Source organism: Chrysemys picta, chromosome 16 (assembly GCF_011386835.1).
Source record: "Chrysemys picta bellii isolate R12L10 chromosome 16, ASM1138683v2, whole genome shotgun sequence".
Classification (NCBI taxonomy): Eukaryota; Metazoa; Chordata; order Testudines; family Emydidae; genus Chrysemys; species Chrysemys picta.
The window spans coordinates 25,901,336-25,926,158 of record NC_088806.1 but is presented as its reverse complement, the minus strand read 5'-3'; the positions used below and the strand labels follow the sequence as shown (position 1 = coordinate 25,926,158).

The window sequence follows — 24,823 nt, the reverse complement described above, 5'->3', positions numbered from 1 at the left end:
AGGATGGGAGTTCACCATTGCACTGATCCTTCCGAGAAGAACCCTGCCTGACCTAGAACCTGTCCATGCCCAGAAGGGTGCAGGTTGCAGTCCCCAAGGGTGCTGAGATCCTGGACAGAGAGGATAATCCCAAACCACTGCCCTCCTCCCACCAAACCTGCTTCATGGGGCATTCCCAAAGGCTGGCTGGAGCTTGCACTCTGGGCATCCAGAGGCCTGGAACCCTGGATTCTGGCTGGAGGCCTGTCTCCCATGCTGGCAAAGGAAGCAGGGGCACTAGGCTTGGGGTAGGTACCTGGATGTCTTCTGCCGTCAAGTGGCTTTTCATCTCCTGTTTCCTCTTTGGCGGTGGGACAGGTTTGTGGGATGGGGGCAGATCAATTCTGCAGGGAGAAAAGCAGCCATTGATTTGACTCTGGGGACAGGGAATCGGCTTGATCCCGAATGCACCAATGTCAATGGCAAAACTCCCTTTAGCTTCAATGGGTGCAGATACAGACCAAGCAGCTTGGGCATTATTGGGGGCCGGGGAGGGCTTTCCTCTGGGTTCCTGACTTTCATCTCCATGAAGCTCACTTCCCCCAGGGAGCCCGTGTGTCAGGGGTGCCCTGCCCCTGGACGTTGCTTCACCCGCTCTGCAATTTAGCCATAGAAATGTTCATAGTCCCAGAATAAGGAATCAGTCAGAGCTCCCAGGTGCAAGCAGCACTCACCTTTTCCTCCTCTCAGAGAACTGCATCCCCCTCCTCTCACTTACCATTGTCCCCCCCCCCCGATGCCTGTTGCCTTTTCACTACAATTCCGACCCAGACTGTAAATCCCTGGGGCAGGATTCCACTTTCTTTTCTGCCTGTGTAAATCTGGAGTAACCCCAATGACTCCACACATTCCCTTTGCCCTTCCCTCCACCCCCCGCAACTTCTCCTCTCCCGGTCACTGGACTCACAGCCGAGTCTTCTCTGAAATTAGCTCGTGAGCTTTACAGGGAGGGACTGTCCATGTGTCCATACAGCGCCTGGCACAGTGGGGTCTCGATCCTGACTGGGGCCTCTAGGCACTACTGTGAGATGGCTAGATCCAGCGATTCAGCTTTCCACTGAACTGTCAACATAATTCAATGGGCTTGTTCTAATATTTCACCCACCTTCCTTGGATTCTTTTGTGCACACTACATTTCTAATCCCAGGTCAGCCTCTGCCTCAGATTGTGGCCCCCCAGGCTGGTGCAGGTAAACCCACTTCAAAGCCGGCACCAAATCATCCCAACAGGGATGGTTCGACTCGTGCTGTAGGATTCCAGGAAGCAGCTTGTGGTGAGCACTGCCGAGCAAGCCAATGGTCTGTCTGGTAGCTGGTCTCTGAGTGGCCGCTGTTGGATGTGTCAGGCTTTGGCACAAAACCTTCATATTGTATACACTGTGCAATTTATTCCTGACCCCCAAATGGGAGCGGGGGGGAATCAGCTTTTGCCCTGAAGCATGAGGATTGACAGCCTTTGTAATCTCCATCCTAGGGACTGTCTCTGCAGATTCTGCTCATATGCATACACGTGTCTAATCCTTTTACAAAACTTATTAAACTCTGCCACTCTAATTAGTGGGCTGCCCCCTCCCTTTCCTCTCCATACTTGTTCATTCTCCTTGTAAACTTCAGCAGATGCGGGCGGGGGGGGGGGGCAGTTTTCTGCAAACTCCAGAGGATTCCAAGCCCGGAGCAGGACTCGGGATGGGGATGCAGGGTGGAAAATGGGGGTTGCGGACTGCAGCAAGGACACCCATTGACTCCAGTGGGCTTTGGATCAAGCTCCTAGATGGTTCTATGCAAAGTGGGGCACCACACAGTGATGGACGGCATGAAGAGTGCGGAGGAGATGTCTCTATTATCTCAGGCTCCAGGAGAAGGCCTGGCCCCAGGGTCAGGGCATTCGGCCTGCTCCATTGTGTGTCTCTTCTCAGCTAAAGTAGCTCTTCTTGAGCCTTTGTGGAGGGCCATTGTGGGAAACCAACTGTCTGAAAGTGGCTCTTTTTGCAGGCCTGATGCTGTCCATGTAATTTCACCCCACATAGCTATTATTGTCTCAGCTCCTGCTTTTCACTCCGCTGTCTCTCTCTGCACACTCCCGCCATCCTCCAGTGCCTTCTCTCAAACAGAATTAAATGGAGCAAAAAATTTTTGCCGGGATGCAACAACAATGTGTGTGTGTGGGGGGAGCTCCATTTGTCCTTCAGCTCTTTGGTGCTTTCCCTTTGCAAATGGGAAGGGGGTGATTTGAGGGCAATAGGCAGGGTGTTTGCTCTCAAAAAGGATACAGCAGCCAGGAGGATGCTGTTCCCTGGGAGGACGCATGAGAAGAACTTCTCCAAAGGTGCGGGGCGGGCGGGGGGGTTGTTTGTGCAGCACACACTGGAGCAACCACTCTGCTCCACAACCTCTGCTCTGTGCCTCAGGGGACATAGCAGGGCAATGGAGCCTCAGTGACCAGCAGCAAGAGGGATCCAGTGAGCTGGTCCCTTCTCCAGCATCAAAGCGATGCGGGATGCCAGGCTAGCACAGTGTGGTAATAACCAGACTGTAACAAACTGCCTGGTGTGGATGTATTACCACTGCCCGCTTCTAAATCAGAACTGTCTGTCTGTGTGTCATAGACTCCATACTGATGACAGCTAATGGAGAGTCACCTTTAGCTCAAGGAGCTGGGGCTGCATCTCGTGCGAGTCTGACTGGCCATGGAGTTTAGGGGCAACCTCCAATTCCTAGGTGGCTACAGACTTCTTGTGATCAGAGTGTGCTAAGAAGGGGCACAGGGAGAGTAGAATGGGGGACAAATTGGGTGTTTGAAAGCAGAGATGAGCCCAAACCCAGACTTTGAAAGTGGTTAGTGGGACCTGAGCCTGGACTCAGACCCGATTCTTGCCAACAACCTGAGCACCTAGGGGAGGATGGGGACAGGCCTGAATTGCAGGTTGGGGTCCCAGCAATGTGACTTGAAACCATTCCAACAGTCAGGGAGCCAGAGAGAGCTGCCACAGGAGAAGAGCCCGGGGTGGGGAGCCTGCAATGGGGAGGATTGGAGGAGCCCAGCTGTGCATCAGGATCATACTTCAAACCCGTGCACACTCTATTATGAGTCGCCTCTTGTTCCGGTGCCTTGTTCACTGGAGCTTGGGAGAATACGACTGCCTCAGTCTCTTGCCCTAATCTGAGTCCTGGGGAGGGGGATCGGGGAGCAGGAGAGGGCAGGAGTAGAAATGGGAGGGGGCCAGGCTGGGAAGCTGCAGGGAGACCCACGTGGGGGGTGTTCAGAGAAGTGGGGAGATCAGGAGAGCAGGAGGGGAGTGAAGAGGCAGAGAAGGCAGGTTGGCTTGTTTGCTTTTCTACCCCGGAATCTCCCAGCGACACAATCAAAGGAGAAACTTTCCCTCCTCCAACTTCTCCCACACTTGAAAAGGATCCACAATGAACTCTGCTGTGAGTGGGGGCCGGAAGCTGGGAACCAGGTGCTGTCCCTGCATGTTGCCAGAGCGTTGGAGGTTGGGAGGGGAATCAGATATTTTTATAAATGGGCCTGGAAGCTCCCACGTGCGAGATGCAGGAGAGAGACACTTGCTAGGATCCCCTCCGGGAAAGGGTCATTCTTGGGGCCAGTAATGGCTTGGCCCTGTTAGGAGGGGGAGCTGCAGCCCTGCATGATTAGGCAGAGAGGAGCAAAGATGATTGATCATTCAGAGGAAACCAGCCAGCAGGAAGAAGGGAGAGAAACACACCCAATGAAAGAGAATAATTCACTCCTTTGCTCAGCAGCCCTGGGCCATGCCCAGCATACCCTCAATATGGGGCACTCCCTCCAACCTGGCCAGCCATCGGGGCTGGAGAGCAGGGTCCTCTTGGGCATGTCCCCCGCCTCCCGCTCCGCTTTGGGGATATTTCAGCACCATGGACAGCGGACACTGCATCAGTTCCCAAGGGCTGTGACAGAGAGGGGCCAAGAGTCTCCAAATCCAAGGGTGGGGCTGGGCCGGGTGGTGGACCCCTGAGCTCCTGCTCCATCAAGGGGCTGCTCTGCTGAGGGGCAGGTGAGGCAGTGCCCCCTGCACCCATACTGGCACAAGCACACTGGCATTTGCGCCTGCCAAGCAGGCCCCCTGCAGCGAAATGGGCAGTGATCCAGTTTTTGCAGGTTCCCCTATCGCACCTCCTCTTTAAACACCTGCCCCCAGATACACACAGCCGGGGTGACAAGGTGGTAGAGAAGCCAGGGGAAGCAATGTGGGACTTTGAGCTCTGTCGGCAGGGAGTAGGGCTTGGGAATCCTGGTTCAATCCTTAGCCTGCAAGTCCTGGTTGTCTCTCCACCAGCAGGCACCCCTGATCAGTAGCCAATGGACCACTTCTCCCACCCGCCCACCCCCTCCACCAAAGATTTATTTACCTCATTCTCTGTAGGGCTCAGGCAGCCTCCACTGCAACTCCCCACCCTTTGCTTGTGATTTTGGAAAATATCAAACTGACCAATTTGCTTAAAGATGCCCAGTTTTGTCCAACCCAGATGTGCATGTGTCCCCATGTGCCTGGTGTCGGTGTGTAGGTTTGTGCCAGTCGGGAGCAGCACTCGTCTTTCACTCTCTGGAGCCCGGGATCCCATACACGGGTTCGTACCCTGCTCTCCCTAGCGCAAGCCGTCCCGTGTCACCGAACCGCAGACAAAGGTGTCACTGCTGGCACTCGTTGCAGAGGAGCAGCTGAGGAGTGGAATTGTCGTGGCTGTTGCAGGTTCGGATACGGGGGCATTGGCCAAGAGATGCGCGTGAGGGCTCTGGCCGGGAATCCGAGAGGACGTTGCTGTTTAGGACTGAGGGGTATCAGCAGAGCTTTTGGGGGAGGGATCCAGGACTGGACTAGAGCCACAGCTCAGGCTTGGGGAGCAGGAGTAGAGCTGCAGGGAAGGAGGTGGGGTGGGGCCACTCCAGGACTGGAATGCTGGAGCCCAGGGTTGAGGGGCAGCTGGGAACGAGCACAGAGGCTACTCACAGGTCATTGTCGGTCTCCGTGCGGCTCTTCTGCTGTCGCCTGTAGACGATGAACACAGTGATGGCCACGCCGATGATGAGAGCCGCAGCAATTACGCCCCCCAGGATGCCAATAATGCCCCCCGGAGCTCCCTGAGGCAGCGGCTTATCTGCAACAAACACAGAGACAGAACGCGTTAGCATCCAGAGCCCGGGGAGCAATGGTGCCAGGCGCAGCATTCAGCAGAGCAGAGGCCCAAAGTACTGCAGATCCTGTGGCTCCCAGAAAGAGATCAGCCCCCCCCCACAACACTCCTTGATCTCCCTGTCTCATCACTCCCCCTGCAAGGCAGACCTTCTGCCCCACGATACCTGGTTTCCTATTGACTGACACTGCTCTATCTGGGCCCCTTCTGACCATTGGGTCCATGGATTCCACAATCATAGGGCCCTGCCTCGAGAAGCGCCAGACGCCTCCTTCCCTGGCCTCCCGTGGAGTGAACAAGGCTTCTCGCCACTCATCAGCCCCCTGCCGCGTACCGTGATCCTCCCCACCGAGGCCAAGCACCCGACCCCACTCTGCCAGTTCTCCCCTCCCCATGGCCTGGACCCCACTGGGACCCACCTGCCCATGACCAGCTCTGTCCCAAGGATTAGAGCCAGAACCAACAGCAGGGGGAAAGCTATGGGGCACCGGGTGTGGGGGTCTTGTCCGCCCAGAGTCCTAGTGCTCAAATACTACAATGCTGAGCAGCAGTGCCAAACCCCAGCATTCCCCCCTCTTAGTGGCTAGAGATCCCCCAGGCACAGGTCCCCCCAGCGCCCACCAAAAACTCCTCGCAGTCCACCAGGGGCTTGGCTACGTTCCTGAGGGTTAACCCTTCAGCTGCTGGTATTTTGCCAGCTGGCTGAACGCCCAGGACAACGAGTCTATACTATCAGAGGTTAATCCCAGGGAAGCGCATTTCTTCCTGGAAGCAGTGACTGACTGGGGGCAGAGCAGGGGGCATGTGTGTGTGTCAGGGCCCTGCGTCCATGGGGCACAGATATCCTGACTGTCAGATGGGCCGTATACCCCCTGCCCTGGCTCCCATTGGCCCTGAAGCTGAATAGCTCCATGACTCGGAGCCGGCCTCAATGCAGCTAACATGGACCTCATTCAAAGGAAACCGATCCCGTGGGCTTGATGGGAAAGAGCTTTGAAATGTACGATAAAAGGATTTAATTTGCTCTACCTTCCAACCTAATTAAACTTGAAAACTAGCTAATTGGTACTTTGTACTTACAGCTCCGGCAGTGATGAAAGAGGAAGATAATTGGAATGGAGGAAGGAAAAAAATCCAGGGGAGGGGGAAAAAGGGGCCTGCTGGAGCCTGGTCCCCTGGGGAAGGGATGCGGCTCACAGAGAGCATGTGCCTTCCTTGGAAATGGGGTGGAGACCTGCCCAGTGGTCAGCTCCTCCCTGCAGAGGTGCAAAGTGCGATCTGGTTTATATCCTCCGCACCGGGGCATGTCACATGCACCAGACATGGGCCAATCACGCCAGCCTTGTCTATTGGTGATTGCCCTGGGCCCCACCTATCTGTCCCTGCTGCCTCTGTTGCTGGTTAGACGTGCTGACCAACTGGCATCCTTCCCTGACACACACTACAGGGCTGGACTGATCAACACCCCCCGTCCGCCATCCCACTCAGATGAGATGTGGACCAATCAACCTCCAGCCCTGGCACTTAAACGAAGCAGTGACTTGGCCCCCAAGATCCCCCAGTAATTCGGGGCAGTGCTGGGAAAGGAACCCAGGCGTCCGGACTTCCCCCGCCCATTTCTAACCATTAAACTCCCCTGCCTTCCAGAACTGGGAATTGATCCCCGGCGTCCCAATTCCCACTCCCTGCTCTAACTGCTAGACCATGCTGCTTCCCAGAATGAGATCTAGAACCCAGGAATCCTGGCTCCCGAGTCTCTGCTCTAACCACTAGACCATGCTTCCTCTCCGAGGGCGTGCCAGGAACGTGGCAAGTAGGCATTCTGGAGCTAATCCCTCATCCCTTTATTCTTGACTCTCTCTGTGTGCCAGTCCACGGGGACGCATTGCTGAGCAGGAAGGAGCCATGAACACCTATCAGGAGCAGGTCCTCCTGGAGGGGATTAAGAGCATGATAGCATGTCCACCGCCACACAGCGGTGATGTGGAAGGAAAGCCAACCCTGGGGGCCCTGTCATGACAGCGGGTTCCGTTTTCCTGACTGTGACACCCAGCAGCTGCCCCCGGGGAAGAGGATGGAATGGTTGCAGAACCCTCCCCAGGGCCAAATGCAATGGCAGGAGCTCGCAGCTCCCCTTGCAATAAGCCTCAATTCCCCACCCTGCACCGGGCACTGCCGCTCTGTTTCATTTAGCTCATTGAGGAAAGACGGCTGCGGGGGAGGCAGGCAGGCAGGAGAGCCGCATAAACGTGTAAAGCCAGCGCTGTTCATTTTGATTTAGCCAAGAAGATATTGCTGGGTTTGTACAACACCTAGCACAATGGGTTATGGACCCGGACCCGTCATTTTTCGCTTTGTCCCGGAGTTCGGACAATGCGTACAGACTGCAACAATAATATTAGCTCATAGCTATGTACCTCTCGGAGAGGGCTTTTGATCAATACAGCTCACAATCTTTTCATGCGGTTAGCCCCACAACAAGCCCTGTGACATAGATTATCATCATCACCCCCAGGGAAAACTCAGACCTAGAGAGAGACTAAGTGACATGCCCAAGGACAAAAAGAAAGTTTGTGGCAGAACAGAGAACTGAACCCGTGTTTCCCAAATGACTGGCCTAACCACAGGGACAACCTTCCTCTAGCTGGGATGTTAACACTATCAGCTCTACAGCGCCTTCCAGCCCCAAAGCCCCTGTGGCTTACACATAGTCTGAGAGCATCCAGTGTCCACCTATCTCACAGAAGGGAAGACGCTCTGTGCTAGTCAGTGGAATTCCCCCTGTAGGGCAGATGGAATAATAATAGTCTGGGGCTTTGCCATGTATATCGGAATTGTTTCACTCCACTGATGAAAAGCAGCTACTCCTGGGGTGGAAGAGACCAACTGCTTAACAGCCCCCAGGAACAGAGCAGCTTGGGACAGGAAGTGAAGCAGAATGTTGTGCCCTGTTGAAATGGCAGGGGTGATACAGGCAGGGAGAATGTAATATCTCACAGTGGACTGTATTTGTATCACTGGAATTAATATACTTAGGCTTGGATGGGTTAGATTTTTAGTGGCAAACGTCGATTTCACTGCATATACACAAAGTGACAAAACATATTTCCATCAATAACATTTGAAATTGACAGATAGGCGAAGTCAGGAAAATGCTGCTTGAGAACATGTTAGAGTTTGATTTAAGGATATTTACATTGCTTATTTTGGCATGCGATGTTGACAAATTGTGTTTTAATGGTTATAAAGCTTTAACTTGTTGAAATCAACATCTACGGACCTACCCTGCTTTCTGGCCCCCGCCCATAATTTTGTGCAACTGTGAACATTGAAATTGATAAAACTAAAAATAATGCTTAAAAATAGACATTGCTGTTATCTGTCAAATTCTGCCACACCTAAACAAATCCATGCCAGGGGCTCTTCAATGGCCCCGTGTGGTCAGCACTTTGGATGCATATCCCCGCCACAAGAAAATCTATCCAACGGACTCTGTTAGGGGTGGCTAACCTGAGCCTGAGAAGGAGCCAGAATTTATCAAAGTACATTGCCAAATAGCCACAGTAATACATCAGCAGCCCCCGCCCCATCAGCCCTCCCACCCTGCTCCCAGTGCCTCACCCCCACCGGCAGCCCCGCTGATCAGTGCCTCCCCCTCCCTCCCTGCACCTCCCGATCAGCTGTTTCGTGGCGTGCAGGAGGCTCTGGGGGGGAGGGGGAGGAACGAGGGTACGGCAGGCTCAGGGGAGGGGGCGGGAAGGGGTGGAGTGGGGGCAGGGTCTGTGGCAGAGCCAGGGGTTGAGCAGTGAGCACCCCCCGACACATTGGAAAGTTGGCGCCTGTAGCTCCAGCCCCGGAGTCGCTGCCTATATAAGGAGCCGCATATTAACTTCTGAAGAGCTGCATGTGGTTCCGGAGCCGCAGGATGGCCACCCCTGCCCTATGTGGAGCACTTAGGTTCAGTGCTGACTTGGATGGAAAAGCGCCCCCTATTGATTAGCCCCCATGTTCTGGTACTCCGCCAGCTGCTTAGCTGTGAGGTTGACACCCGGCCATCCCATGCCCGAAGCCCCATTGCATTGCCAGCCAAAAACCAACTGTGCCAGATCCGTGAAAGCAACACATCTGTGCGAATCCCACTCCCAGACTGCTGCACAAAGGAGCAAGCGGGGTCTGCACGGGATTCCCGGAGATGTCCCCTCTCCCCAGCTACTGCCAGCGATCGGTCCCTGTGCCACACGGCAAAGAACCGACACACTTATCACATCAGTGCAAAGGGTTCTGAACGCCAGCACGAGACATCGCAGCAAGCACGGAAAACGCTCAACAGTGAGCCCCGACTTCAATATCCCTGAAGTTCTTCCATCACTTTACATGCTTTGATGCTAACCTGCCTTTATCCTACCTGGCAAGTCACCCCAGCATCTCCATCAGCTGGCATCTCACCTGGCCTCCCCAGGCCCGTCTTTAAAAGCTCCGAGCAGGCCGCAGGATACTGCAGTCATCACAAGGCAAGGCCCGGCTCTCGTCCTCCTGAGCTGTGTCACTTCACTTCCTCTCCCTCCCCCGCTTTCCCTCTCCATACACCACATTACCCCATAAATAATATTTCTGCCTTGAGACAGCTCACTTACTGCCATGCTCAAACAGACAGTTGAAGCAATGGGATATGATCTCTAGGACTGCATTAGAGATTGTGGCAGGGACAACGACTGTAAAGAATCTTCCAGTCACTTCGGCGGGGGCATTTCCATGATGAATTGGCCCCTAATGGCTCTCTTGATGTCAGGTAGCGAGCGGGGAACATCAGCTTCCTGCTACAGCTGTAAATCAGGCTCTTTGCATGGAAAGGGCTTGCGGGGGGTGGGGAATAAATAAATAAATAGAGCCAGGTGGATCTCCAAGAGCCGGCACGGGAGTTCAGGACAATGGAGGGGGTCAGGGAGATTGGGAGAGGGGGCGATGCAGTCCTCAAATTTGCAGGGAAGAGAGAGAGAGAGAGAGAGAGAGAAAGGACAATGGAAAAAGAAAGCCAGAGGAAGAGGAGAGGGAATGATGGTGGGATGAAGGAAACGCAGGAGCTCCAGGATGAGGGGGATGGTAGTGAATAGCTCTACTCCTCAGGCCCTTTCTCCCACAAGGGCGAATCTCGTCTGGGCAGGTTCCAGCCAGCAGAACAAACTCCCCCAGGAACTAAGGATGGTCAGACCTCACCCCCTTCACACCCAGTGGCAGGCGCACTGCTCCCACCCGCCTCTTTTAACAAAAGCACAGAGCTGCGTGGGCATTTACAATCCACAACAGCAACCCTACCAAAACACACCCTTCCACCGCACACGCAGAGGGGTGGAGGACAAAGAACACGCTGCACGTGACAGATGTCAGTCGCGTCGCTGAATGCACGGCTGGGAGGTGATTGGATTTGACGGGGGCCGGATCAGAGCCAGCACAGAATAGACGAGGAAGGAAAGAACGAAGGGAGTAGGCGAGTGGGAGATGCATGCTTGGCTAGACAGGCCAAGTGGGAGAAAGGACAGGAAAGAGAGGGATACAGAGAAGGAGGCTGTCTCCTATTTTCCCCTTCCCTGTTTTCTCTTTCACCTGCTTCTCTCTTCAGCCTTTCACTTTCCTGCTCCCCCCTTCTCTGCTTCTGATGTTCCCCACCAGCGGCCAGGGCTCAGCATCAGCTGGGAAGATGGCCCTGGCCCTTCCTGTCCCTGCCCTTATCAATCTCACTTCCAAGAAGCTGCTCGCTTGGGGGCGTCTTAATGAACCTGCTGCCGGACTGTCTGTCTAGCTGCATTAGCTGGGCTGAGTGAGCCGGGGGGGTCAACTGCAGCCCAAGCTCCTCCTCGCCCTCATAATAACTGGGGTGCTGTGGGTTAGGGCTCAGAAGCACAGCATGGAGTGGACTTGCAGGGGCCGTGGGTCAATATTGGGGTTCACTGGGAAAGCTGTGGGGGTCCAGGGCTGGTCAGGATTGCAGTGCATGGGCAAGGGAGGGGGGAGGGGAAAATCAGGCTTGGACCGAGAAGAACTTTTGCAAATTAAGAATGCAAAACCCCTCGCTCCGTGTCACGCTAGAATTGCTTAAAACTCCCCCAAAAGTTTGCCTGAAGCATTTGGCAGTGAGGCAAGTAGCGGGAAGCCCGATGGGGCTAAACAAACAGCTCAGCCTTATCTGAGCGGCTAAAGGCTGCTGGGAGCTCTTCGTTCCTGCTGGGGACTGAATTAATGCGAACAATTAGAATTAAGGAGGAAAGGAAAAGAAAAAAAAAAACCCCACAAATAATTTTGGTGCCATTTGCCTCCTTTGGTTTGTTCTTGTATTCCATTCTTCCCCAGCCCCCTGCTGCCTCCTGGAGTTGGGAACACGGTGAGGAGCTACCTTCCCTGGCTCTCCTTGGAAGTGGATTAAAAGAGCTATGTATTAATAATGAATCCGTTGCACTCGCACTGTTGTGTATGGCTGGGGTTCTCAAAGCTCCTCCCCAATGTGAGTAAGTATTCTTATCCCCATTTCGCAGATGGGGAAAGCGATACACTAAAGGAAGATGCAACTTTCCACTCGCTGGCAGGAACCCAGGAGTTCCAGCTCCCATGTGGCTCTTCGGAGCTGTGGACCATGAAGCCTTCAGCTGTAGGTCCTGATTCCAGGAATGAAAAAGGAAAGAGATGAAGGACTGAAAGGTTGGGGACAGTTGGTTCCCTGTCAGTTCATTCTGGCATCAGGACCCTAATGAACCAATCAAAACACACGGTGAAATTAGGAACCCTAACAGTGCAATCGGAACCCCAAGGTGGATCAGGAACCTGGAATGATCCAATCACAAAACTTGGTGAGATGGGGAACTCTAAAGAACCAAACCAAACATGACACGAGATCAAGACTTTAGTTAACCAATCTGGTGAGAGCAGGACTCCTAACAAACCAATCATAACCCTGAGTACGGTCATGACTCTGTAAGGAGCCAATCAGAGCTGTGAGTGAGATGACGATCGGGCCCCAAAACAAACTAATCAAAACACTCCATGAGATCAAGACCCTCTGTAATTAACCAGTCATGATGCTCATTTAGCTCATGTCCACCAATCTTATTCAGTTGACCGTTCACTAAGACTGTGCACAATCTCCAGTGGACAGAGAAAATCCCCTTTAGACGGACGAATTGAAGGGGATGTCATGGGAAGGCTCCTGTCCTCAGCACGGACCCCCGCCAGCCACGAAAAACACCCTGGTACAGAACCCCCCCGCAGGGCTGACGTCTCCATTTACAGCGACAGAGGCCTAGCTCAGATTTACGGCCCTGTCTGTGCGAGGAGCAATGGTATCATTTACAAGACAGAGCAAGCCGCCCCCACGCACCGTGCCCCCAGGATAAAATAATGCAAGTGAGACGTCAATAATAGCAGAGGGAGAGGGAGGGTTTTCGAAGGTGGACAGAGAGGTTCCCAGATGGGATTTGGAAAGAGGTGGCGAGCGGAGAAGCTGGAGAGACCCACTGACTTCCCCACTGCCACCTTGCTGGGTCAGTGGTTCAGTGCCAAGTCAGGTGAGGGTGCCGGCTGCTGAACAACCAATGCACTTCCTGCAGCCTGTGGGTCTGACCTCCCCTGCCTTGCACGGTCAGCGTGAGTGCAGATCAAATCCGAGCCATAGTGCTCTCCCGCCGTTTGCACCGGTGTAGACAACGGCGCAGGGCAATGGGGAACGAGACCTAGAGAGCCTCTCCTTTAACGGGCTGACCGGGCCCTGTCTTGCTTAGCTCCCAACCAGAGTGCAGGGCTGCAGGCGAGAATGCGTGTGAAGGCATTTCGCAGTGCGGAGAATCAGCCACTGGGCTGCCGCAAATCGATGCTCCATGCCCAGTCCCGAGCCTGCCGCACAGAGTTAACCCCACAGTGCCCAGCACGTGTTCAGAACCCTACACGGTTGCCCAGCTCCGACGCTTGTGCAAACAGATCTTTGCGTTTCCAGCTCAGCTTGTGTCACACCCCTCAACAGTGCAGGCTGCAGCGGGGTGGCTCAAACCCCAGAGAAGGGGACAGCCATTCAAGTGGGGGTCCGGAACCATGGAGCGAGGGGCAGCTCTGAGAAATCTCTGAATGTAGCAGAGGGCGGACCGGACGCTGCTGGGCTTTCTGAGCCAGAAAACTCTCTGGACCCGATTCTCTGGGGCCTTGCAGCTCAGGTCATCTTGTGTGCAAAGATGGTGGTGGTGGGCAGGGTGAAATGCTCCAGCCACGGGAACGAGCAGAGATTCCTGATCCAATATCGGTTTATACCCCTTTGGCCCAGGTATAAATGACTCCACTGGGTGCAGGGTAGGGGGACAAGCAGGCCCTATATTTCCTCAAAGGAAGAGGGGGAAGGGAGCGAAAGGGTTAATAACCGGCAGAGCTGGGGATATGGCCAGAACAGAGACAAGGCAGAGCTGTTATTCCTGCATCGGGCTCCGTGGAACTATATAAATAAGGAGGAATTTTAAAAGCAAGCCCAGGCTATTTGACGAGACTCCTTGTTTATGTAACAGTCACTTACACATCTGCCAGCCTCGCGGAGAGGGTAGAGCCACCATTGTTCAGGGAGACGCTCCCAGCTCTGCCTGCGTTGATGGTCTGCAGCTCTATGCCCCCCCTTCCCCCCCGAGGCATTCAGCAGAAATCCTCATCTCACCCCGAGCCCAACCACTCTGTGCAACAGAGATGCACGGACCCCCCCGCCCCTACATCCAGCCCCGCAAGCATGCTTGGAGTGCTGCAATCTCACAGCCACGCTGCTCAGGTTCAAAACTGACAGGTACAAGGAGCTAGTTACAGGCTTTGCTGTGGTCACTGCCCCGGTGCCAACCCCAGCATGGCCTAATTTGGTCACTGAATCAGAGCAATCTCCTCCCAGCCAGCACCCAGGGGCTGATCAAGTCCCAGAGGAGAGCACGGCCTGGCACCCAGCCCACAGGGCACCGATTGCATTTCCCTTCCGCGGCCGCGTGCCCTCCCAGCCTGTTTGCCTCGCTCTATGTTCACTAGCCCCGACCAGCACTGGGAAAACAACTCGAGGGGGCGGTGGAGAGCTGGGAGCATGGCCAATGGGGGGCAGACCCCTCCCCCGGGCTACTGCTTTGAAGAGAAAACCCATCTGCCAATGGATACGCCCAGGTGTTTGATATTAGCTGAGATTTCATGCACATTCTAACCTGGGCAATTGCTTTGCCATCCAGCTCAGGCTGTGGCAGCAGGTACCAGAGGAAACTCATCTCTGGCCGCTAATGACCTTCCTCCCCCTCTTCCCCAGCATAGGAGCCATCAGTGGTTAAATAGCTGCTGGACTGTGAGAGTCTCATCTCCTCTGGAATGCAGTTTGACCCCTGGCGACCTCCGATTGCAATTCCTCTTTGAGTCTCCTCCAGCAGCCGCTAATAAGGATGGAGTTTAAGGCTGGGTAATCGCAAGGGGAGCAGAAAGTTAACCCAGCAAGGCCTGGCGGAAACAGCGATTGATCTTTGGAGAATATCCTTGGCACCGAGAGATCACCAAGCACTTTGCCCGTGCCAGAAAAAGCAGCCACTTCTGGTGAGGAGCACAGCAGCTGTTTAACGGCGCATGTCAACACCACGCAACAGTCCAGGGGGACGGGGACAAAGAGCTCTTTATGCATTTTGAAGTGCAAGGGGGATTTAGCAAGGAAGCTACTGCAGTGACGAGCACAACATAAAGAGGGCTAGATCCAATGCTGGTGGAAATCGGCAGGACTCCATTGCTTTCAGTGCATCTATGCCAACCTACCCCAGCGCAGCCCCCTTGGCGTAAACTGGATTGCCCTCATTGGATTTACAGCATGCGCTCGCTCACACACATATAAGTCAGTCAATCACAACACAGCTCAGAAAGGCCTGAATCACAACATTTGGATCTAGATCCAGATTTCAAACTCTCCACGTTTGTGGGTGTTTGGCTCTGCGGCTTCTGCTTGGGTCCGTCTCTCCACACAACCGCCTGTCACACAATGCCCCAAGAAAGCCTTCTGGCAACCTAACTGCCCCCTTGGAGAACCACATGGCACCTGTGCAGCCAGACAGTACACAGGCCAGGCCAGAAACCCTTTCATTTGCTCCAGATCCCAGTCCTTGAGGTGGTTGCTGCAGTAGGGCTCGTGCTGGCATGGGGGATGTAGATATCGCTGCCAGGGACAAAGGCTGCAGCTTCACTTGGTCACCGTTGTGTGTAGCTGGCGCTCCCAGCCCCCACGGGGTAACCAGAGCTCACAGGCAGGGCATTTCTTTGCCAAGCCAATAAATGCAGACCTGCGGTGTCAGCCCACGTGCAAGGAGCAGACAAGGCCTCCAGGGGACTCCTGCTGCTCCACCTTGGTCCTCTTTCCTCAGCAAAGAGAGTGGGCAGGGACCTAGCCAAGCCTTGGCTGTGCCTGGGGAGTGCACAGGTATTTTGGGGTGTGGCCGGGATCATCCTAGGCCTGAGTGGTGCCTGAGGGGGACCATGCTTACGTGTGGCCAGGGTAGATAGACTCTGGTATTATGCTGGGGTTTGCAAGGCTACATTGGAGTGAACCCATGGGTCAGGTTAGGGTCAGCCAGGGAGCTACTCAGTGGGTCCAAGGCTGAGATTAAGGAGCCATGGGAGATTTGCTAAGATGTACCCCGGGGGTCAGTCCACAAGTCTGCCCCCCATCAGCCTCCTGCACACTAGGACTTGACCGGACAAACCGCTCCACCCCAGAGAGTGAATTTCCGAGGGGTGAGAGACACAAGGAGAAAAATGAAGAAGGGCCTGGTATAAACCTGACAGCTAATCCTGTGAGCTCCAGTGACACCCCCAGCCCAGTTCTGGGAAAGAGGGGAGCAGACTTAGCCCCTCTGCTATCTGATCCCGTGCATCCCTCCACTTCCAGTGCTCACCGCATTGCTCCTACAATCCCACCTATTGCCCATTGCCCGGAGTCTGCTGCTTCCCAAGCAAGGCCAACACCGCAGAGCGTCCCCTGTGTGGCTCTGGGGAGGATGGGGCCTGGCGATGTCGAATGTTCCCCCTCCCTCCTACCTCTTAATTTTGGTTCTGCTTCATTTCCTCCTAGCTTAGCAGAGAAATGAACAATCAAATCCCTTTGCTAATTTATTTTTTTCTTCTGCACATTTTCGAGGAGGCGATGGCACTTGAAATTGCCTCTCCTGGAACTAAGGGGCCAGATCCTGATCTCGGTTACACCAGCGTAAATCCAGAGGGACTCCAGGGATTTCAGTGCTCTTACTCCAGATTTATGTCATCGCAAGTGAGAGCAGAAGCCAGCCCCCTAATCCGTCTCTAGCCGTTGATACTCTACGGATCCCCGGGAGAGTGCATTAGGGTCGTGCTATTACAGGCAGCCTCCAAATGAATTTGGAGAGATAGGGGTGCCACTGCTCCTGCTTAAACTCTTATCGTTTGTTTTAATAGAGTTAATTTGCTTAACAACCTTCCAGCTGCACTCCTGGGGACATCTCACTCTCCACTCAGCCTGGGCCCAATCCATCCCATCAGCTTCCCCACAGTTCCACGAGGGATGAGTCTGGCTCAGGAGACAGACCCTTGCTTGCGTTTGTCTGGAGACCCCATCCCTCCTCTCGCTGGCGTCAGGGACCTTCGGAGAGTTAGCCATGATGTAAGGGAGCAGAATCAGGCTCCAGGCAGCGCTTTAGGTTTGTACAGCACCTGACACAATGGGGTCCTGGTCCATAATTGGTAACAACAGCAGCATTGAAAATAGAGGCTTCCAAATAGACTGGGAGATACTTCGCTTACCAGCCATTGCTGCAGCTGCTGTCTCCTGCATGCGCCTCACCCTGATAAGCCTCACTGCTTCCCTACCATTGCTCCATCTCCAGCAGCTTCCCAGATACCCAGGAGACCCTCCAGAGCCCAGACAAAAGAATCACAGGACCGGAAGGGACCTCGAGAGGTCAACTAGTTCAACCCCCTGCCCTGGGCCAAGGCCAAGTAAACCTAGATCATCCCTGACAGGTGTTTGTCTAACATGTTCTTAAAAACCTCCCATGATGGGGATTCCACAACCTCCCTTGGAAGCCTATTCCAGAGCTTAACTACCCTTAGAGTTCGAAAGATTTTCCTAATATCTAACCTAAATTTCCCTGGCTGCAGATTAAGCCCATTACGTCTTGTCCTATCTTCAGTGGACACAGATAAAAATTGATCACTGTCCCCTTTCTAACAGCCCTTAACATATTGGAAGACTGTTATCAGGTTCCACTGCTCAGTCTTCTTTTCTCAAGACGAAACATGCTCACTTTTTAAAATCTTTACTCACAGGTCAGGTTTTCTAAACCGTTTCTCCTGTTTGTTGCTCTGCTCTGGACTCTCTCCAATTTTTCCAGAGGTGTGGCACCCAGAACTGGACACAATACTCCAGCTGAGGACGCGTGACCACTGAGCAGAGCAAGACAATCACCATCCATGTCTTACACACAACACTCCTATTAATACACCCCAGAATGATAGTCGCCTTTTTGCAACTGCATCACAGTGTTGACTCATGTTCAATTTGTGATGCACTATAACACCCAGATCCTTTTCAGCAGTACTACCACCTAGCCAGTTATTCCCCATTTTGTAGTTGTGCATTTGATTCTTCCTTCCTAAGTGAAGCACTTTGCACTTGTATTTACTGAATTTCATCTTGTTGAATTGAGGCCAATTCTCTAATTTGTCAAGGTTGTTTTGAATTCCAATCCTGTCATCCAAAGTGCTTGCAATCCCTCCCAGCTTGGTGTCACTTGCAACATTTTATAAGCATACTCTGCACTCCATTATCCATGTCATTAATGAAAATATTGACTAGTACCAAAGTCAGGACTGATGTCTGTGGGACCTCACTAGAAACACCCACCCAGTCTGACAGCAAACCATTGATAACTACTCTTTGAGGACTAACTTACTAAAAATCAAGATGTATCACATCTATAGCTTCCCCCCTATTCACAAGGCCAGTAAACTAAAGTCAAAGAAGGAAATTAAGTTGCTTTGGCATGATTTGTTCTTCACAAATCCATGCTGGCTATGCCTTATAAACCTGTTATCCTCTAGGTTCTTATACACTGATAGTTTAATAATTTGATCCAGTACCTTTCCAGGTATCAAAGTTAGGCTGTTCAGACTCCTCTCTGTTCCCTTTTTAGAGACAACTATTATGTTTGCCCTTCTCTGGTCTTCTGGGACCTCACCTGTTCTCCATGAGTTCTTGAAGATAATTCCTAACGCGTCTGAGATTGCTTCAGCTAGACCTTTAAGTACCCTAGGGTGAACTTCATCAGGCCCTGCTGACTGGAATATAGCTAACTTATCTAACTATTCTTTAACCTGTTCTTTCCCTGCGTTAGCTTGCATTCCTTCCCCCTTGTTGTTAGTATCAACTGCGTTAAAGTATCTGGTCACTATTAACCTTTTTAGTGAAGACTGAAGCAAAACAGGCATTAGACACCTCAACATTCTTCCCCACTGGGTAGGGAACCCACACGCTCTTTTGTCTTTCTCTTGCTCCTAATGTATTTAAAGAGCCTCTTCTTATTGCCTTTTATGGCCCTGTTGAGATGTAACTCATTTGGGGCCTTAGCCTGTCTGATTTTGTTCCTACCGGCTTGCACTATTCTTTTGTACTTCTCCTTAGAACAGCCTTATCACATCATCCCAGCAACCTCTGGGAGTGGGACTGGGACCACCAGTCATTCTGGAAAGGGGTTACATTTCTCCTCTCCCTCAGGAGTGTGGGTTGGCATCAGACGCTGAGCGTTGCAGGGAATCTCTAGTCAAGTTATTTCCAGGATCCTAGCCCTCTGGATGCGTCGGAGCGCCTTGGAATAAGAACAAAGCTGTTTGATAGTCACAAACCTGGATTCTGGCCTGGATTCTGGTGTCACTGCCTTTCCTATTGCTTGTCACGTGTGCTGCTCCTGATCAATGGCTCTGAGGTTAAGAGCCACTTCCCCTAACCAGTGGAAGCATCCAAGCTCATGGATAGCAATGGCAGCTGTAATGTTTTCCTAGGCTTCCCCTGATATGACCCCTTCCAAAGGGGTGCTTCGGTTGAGCCCTAGACCTCCAAACGCACTGCCCTCCTTGCAAGGAAAAAGAACCATACCATGCACTTCCCTACCACCTTTCCTCTGAGGATCTTTGCAACACTCTTGGGAAACAGACATTGCTATTGCCACCAGTAAGTCAAATGAACCATGATGTAACTTCATATGCTAGAGGTAGACTTGACCCACTATCACTATTTTACCAAAGGGGAAACTGAGGCACAGAGCGGCCGACTGACTTGTCGAAGGTCAATAGTAGAACCAGGAATAGAACCCAGGAGTTCTGACTCCTAGGTCTCTGGCAATTACTACTAGACAATGATCCCCTTCCAGAATGGGGACCAGAACACAGGCATGTGCAAGACCACACCACACAGAGGATGCCATTTTGTGGAGCACGTATTTCTGCATGTGGCCCACGGAGGTGCTTCTGGCCCTCAACACTGGAAAGGTTGGACTGTCTTAAGTGAGAGGTGACTTGAAGGTATAAGTGCCATAATGGGATGAAAATACAGGGTCCTACAAGGCTCTTTTATCTTGCAGAGAAAGGCAGAAGAAGAACCAGTGGCCAGAAGCTAAAGCTAGATAAATTCAAGTTAGAAACAAGGCACACATTTTTAACAGTGGGGGTGATTAACCAGAGGAACAAACTACCAAGTTTCTCCCTCTCATGATGTCTTCTGATCCAGACTGGAAGATATACTTCAGCCAGACACAAGTTCTGCTTTAGTCAAACGTGTCACTGGGCTCAGTACAGGGGTAAATGTAATGGCCTGTGCTTACAGGAGATCAGACTAGATGATCTAATTGTCTTCTGGCTTTAAACTCTATGACTCTAGTCCTCTGGGGTAATTACTAGACAATGTTCTTCTCCCAGAGCAGGGAACAGAACCCAGCAATCCTGAGTTTCATCCCCTGTGCTCTAACCACTAATCAACATTCCCCATCCCAGAGCCAAGGCCAGAAACCAGGGGTAAGTCCCCCAAAGCCCTGCTCTACCCATTAGACGACTCTCCCCCCAGAGTCAATATCATTCCCTTCCCCACTGCATGTGGATGCTAAGGGAAGGAGCCTTGGCATTCTCTGTCTTTGGGAAAGCTGCCAAGCATGCAGCATCACGGAGACAGGAGAGACCCCAGAAGACTCCATGGAGAGCCCAGAAAGCGTAGCATTGCTCGGTGCATGTTCCCTGCAGCTTTGTGAGCCAGGGAGCGCTTCCTCCCCGGGAGCTGGGCTCCACTCGCTCTCCCAGCTCCGTCTATTCTGTTGCTCAGGTAACACTTTAAAGGCAGGTCCTCGGCACAGTTTTTAGGTCAGATATAATTGGGAAGCTGTCGCGAGGCGCTATAAAACCTCAGTTAATACGCTGGAACTATCTAGTTAAATGCCAATTATAAAACCCTATAAGCTTCTCAACTCAAATATATTAATAACATAATTAAACATTTATTGCTTATGCAAATTAAAAATTAAGTTAATCGGACAGCAAGGAAACCCCAGGAAGTGACCATTTAACGAACTAATTTCTATTTAATTATCATTCTGCCCCATTACAAAAGCCCCGGTGATGTTATTTTGGCCTGGTTTGTAATGCTGATTTGAGTGATTCAGCCTCCGCTCCGCTCCAGCTGTTGGGATCAATCTGACTGACCTACCTCTCTGGTGCCACTTGCACAGCTGGCAGCATCTGGATGGGACCCACTTCCCCCCTCCGGCTGCTGAAACCTCAGTGCCCTTCGCTGGGTGTGGCACTGGCAGAATTTACACCTCAGATCCCACCTGTCTCAGTCGGATTATTGTGTAACTAGACGCTATGGGCCTGCTTCTCTGCTGAGCACCCATGACTCCAGCAGAAGCCACTGGGACCTGCGGGTTCTCAGCTCCTTTGAACGTCAGCCATGGGTTTATATGAGGAGGGGGCAAAATACGCTCAGACTTTCGGGGGGGCTGATGGAAACTTTGCAGCTCAGGCCCATTTGTGGCCAGAACAAGGGCTGCATACAGAGACAGGGAGCAGGTGGGCAGTGAGCCCCTCCCGCACCATGCCTTTCAGAGGAAGGTCCCTCCTGTCTGGCTGTCACCCCCATGGGGGGTTGGGGAATCTGCCCCTGCCAGTCTCTAAATGGCCAAGTCCAATCACCCCTCTGCATTTCAAGGGAAGGAAAAGTCATTTGGAAAGGGGAGTGGGGGGCAGGGAGTCCCAGGAAGCAACAGTGGCCAGCTGAGAAGCAATTTGTGCTGCATTCCATCCCCTGAGCCCTAATGGGAACCAGACACTTCAGGGAAAGAGATTTGCGACTGGAACCAAAGGCTGATTTTTACCTCTGGAAGGGCAAGTAGGGAGCTAGCTCTCAAGCCAGAGATGGATTCTCGTCACACTGAGGCAGCAGCCTGGCACATAGCCCATGCCAATCTCTTGCACCCTGCATGGTGGCCCTGGTGCTGGGGTGCTCGCCTCCCCCTCTGGAGATCCAGGCTGAAGGCACTGGGGGCATGGGAATGTTGGGCTCTGTCTAGACCTGACTGGGGATTTGTCCATAGAACGCAAACCTCTCACACAGTTCAGGAGAGGTCTGAGGAAGAAGGGGTGCTACTTGCCAGGGCACAGAGACATTGGCCGGGGCTCAGGACTGGAACAGCAGGGGGTGCTGGTGGCAGGATTGAGGGACATCAGTAGAGTTACGTGGCAGTCCTGGCCTCTAGGCACCCCTCACTTTTCTGAACCCAGGTAGATTGACAAACAGAAGGGAAGAAAGAAAGATCCTTAGGCCAGGAGGCCAGAGAAAGGGATTCAGAGCTCTCCCAAGTGATACTATCAGGAGAAGAGAAAGGTGGATGGGGTACCAAGAGCATGCCAGGGGTGGAATGCCCATGAGCCGCAAAGCAATTTAGACACCTAACTCCCATTGATCTGGGCTGACATGCCTCCACATCCCTAATTTCCCCTCTGCAAAGTGAGCGGACTGGCACTCTCCAAGCTGCCGGGGGCATTCCTAGGCATAGCTGCTGAATGTGTGTGTGGCAGGTTAAGCTCCTGGGGTGAAAGGTGGCATGTCAGAGCAGCGGGCGGTGATGATCGGTATTGCAGAGAGGTAGCTGAAGGGACATTGTAGAAGCCGGCAGCTGGAGAGGTGAACAAAGCTTGGCAGTGGGAAGTGAAGTGTTCTGAGTCCTCGGGGATGGAGCAATTCCTCAGGAGAGCAAAGCCTGTGGGGCCGGAGCTGGGTGGAGAGACGCCCCTCCCTCCCCGTGACAGGCGATCAGTTAAACCTGACAGGTGTGAAGTTGGCAATTTTCTTTTCAAAACTGCCAGATAAACAGGCTGGCAGGAGTCAGAGGAGATGGAGAGGAACAGAGAGATAAGGCGAAATGGAAACATAAAAGATGGGAAAGTCAAACACATTGCTCAGAGAGGCCAGTCACGGTTCAGAGGCGGAGAGGAAAGGAGCGAGAGTATTAACACTACTGTGTGTGCAGCCCCATGCTGCCAGCCAAATGCGCAGCAACCGAGCTAGGAAGGGGCTTGACTCACAGGCAGCTCCCCAGAGGGGTCCCCCTGGCCCTTGTCAATTGCACAGAGGAGGCAAATTTGGATGCCACAGCTTGACATTTCCTCAAGAGGTTTAACTGCCACTGAACAGTCCCTCCCGGGCTGGTGGGCACAGTTCAGAGCCATGTTTTCATGGGGTGTGTGGGAGACGCTTACTTTGCACCCATGACGTTTGCACCCCCAAATTCTGCACTGAGTGGATGCGATAAAAGCCTGATCCAAAGCCCATGAAATCAGGGAAGAGTTACCCACCGATTTCAGTGGGGTTTGGATCAGGCCCTGCGATTGCAAACTCTCTGGGGCAGAGAACATGTCTCACTCTGCATTTGCATGGCTTGTCAGTGGAATTCAAACTTAGCACATTCTGCACAGCAGCATCAGCTAAATGTCTTGAGCTAAAGGTGCAACCACATTAGTTGGTAGCAGTAGTAGGTTATTACCCTTTAGTAGATCGGTCACTAGAAAATGATGTGACATTCTGTGCATTGGTGTATTATACTTGCAAAGCATCATGGATATTTATGGTGCTGTGTATGTGATTTTTCATATCTAATAAGTATTGATCATCTGATTTGTGCACATTGATACTCGTACAAATGCTTGGTTTGTGAGTACAACACGTGCACAAAGTTTGCCAGAGGCCTTTGGATGCCTGGCTTGTGAACATTTGGGGCCATGTGCTGTCTGTAATATGACAGCATGGGTTTTAATGGTTTTTTTTTTTTCGTATTGGGTCATTAAATGCTTCATTGCAATGAGAGCTGCTGTATCCTGGGACAGTGTGCCAGCTCCCCATCCCCCAAATACACACACTTTCTCCTGCCTCATCATAACCGTCACTAACGAAGGAAATTCCAGCCTGTGCAGGACTCCTCAAAGACTACCTCACAATCTCAGTGCAGGGGGCCCTAGTCTGGATGGTATTTGCATAAAGCAATTTCCCGTAACAAATACTTTCATACAAATCAAACTCTGCTTTGCAGATAACCTGAGAACAGAAAAAAAGGGAAATTCATCAAATACATTTTTCACTACAAATAATTCACCCATTTCTGTTTAGACTGATATTGGTCTCCCTTGACTCTGGATTAGCACTACAAGACTGATTGACCTGGTCTGACTGCATTTTCCCTGTTCTGATTTGACTCTGGACTAATTCTGGATTGTCTCTTCTCCTGACACTGGCCTACCTCTAGGGTGACACTTCTGGATTGATTAGATTACCACTGGATTCACCTTAGTCTGGATTGATTATGGATGAGCTCTGGATCAGCCCTGTTCTGGACTGTCTCTGGACTAGCTCTGGATTTGATGCTGGACTAGCTCTTCCTGAAAATTTTAAACCTACATAGTGTTATTTTCACTGGAAAGAATCCCAAAGACTTTCACAAATGCACATGCAGATGGGATGCCCAAAGAATCACTTTTCTGCCCTCTGATGGGGGACTGCTGGGAAGGAACACAGCAGCAGTTCAACAGTGTACCACAGGATGGGAAAACAAGGGGAATCCTGCATTGGGTCGAAACTGCCCTGGGAATGTAGGGAGGCAAAACTCAATCACCCACGCGGGAATTTGTAGCTAAACATCGGACTCCTTCCAGCGTCTCCATGGGATCTTTAACCAGGGCCGGTAGAAGGATGTTTCGCGCCCTAGGCGAAACTTCCACCTTGCGTCCCCCCAAGACCCCGTCCTGAGGCCCTCCCCCAGCGGCATCTCCCCCCCTCCACCCTGAGGCACCCCCCCCGCCCCAGCTCAGCCCTGCCCCGCCTCCTCCCCGAGCACACCGTCGCTGCTTCACTTCTCCCGCCTCCCAGGCTTGCGGCGCCTAAGCTGATTGGGGCCACAAGCCTGGGAGGTGGGAGAAGTGAAGCAGCAATGACGTGCTTGGGGAGGAGGTGGGCCAGGGGTGAGCTGGGGCGGGGAGTTCCCCTGCATGCCGCCCCCTCCCCTTTGCTGCAGGCGGCCCTCCCTGCG

General features: G+C 52.6%; 1 protein-coding gene across 5 annotated transcripts in view; it reads right to left on the bottom strand.

Moving 5' to 3' along the window:
- Positions 1 to 24,823, bottom strand: part of NECTIN1 (nectin cell adhesion molecule 1) — a 155,624-nt gene that overhangs the window by 27,566 nt on the left and 103,235 nt on the right. For all 5 annotated transcript variants that reach the window (XM_042851884.2, XM_042851882.2, XM_065570342.1 and 2 more), the window contains exons 6-7: positions 5,027 to 5,174; positions 296 to 383 (exon numbers count right to left, since the gene is read on the bottom strand). In XM_042851884.2, coding sequence (XP_042707818.2) covers positions 296 to 383; positions 5,027 to 5,174 — 236 coding nt within the window. The remainder of the gene's footprint in view (positions 1 to 295; positions 384 to 5,026; positions 5,175 to 24,823) is intronic.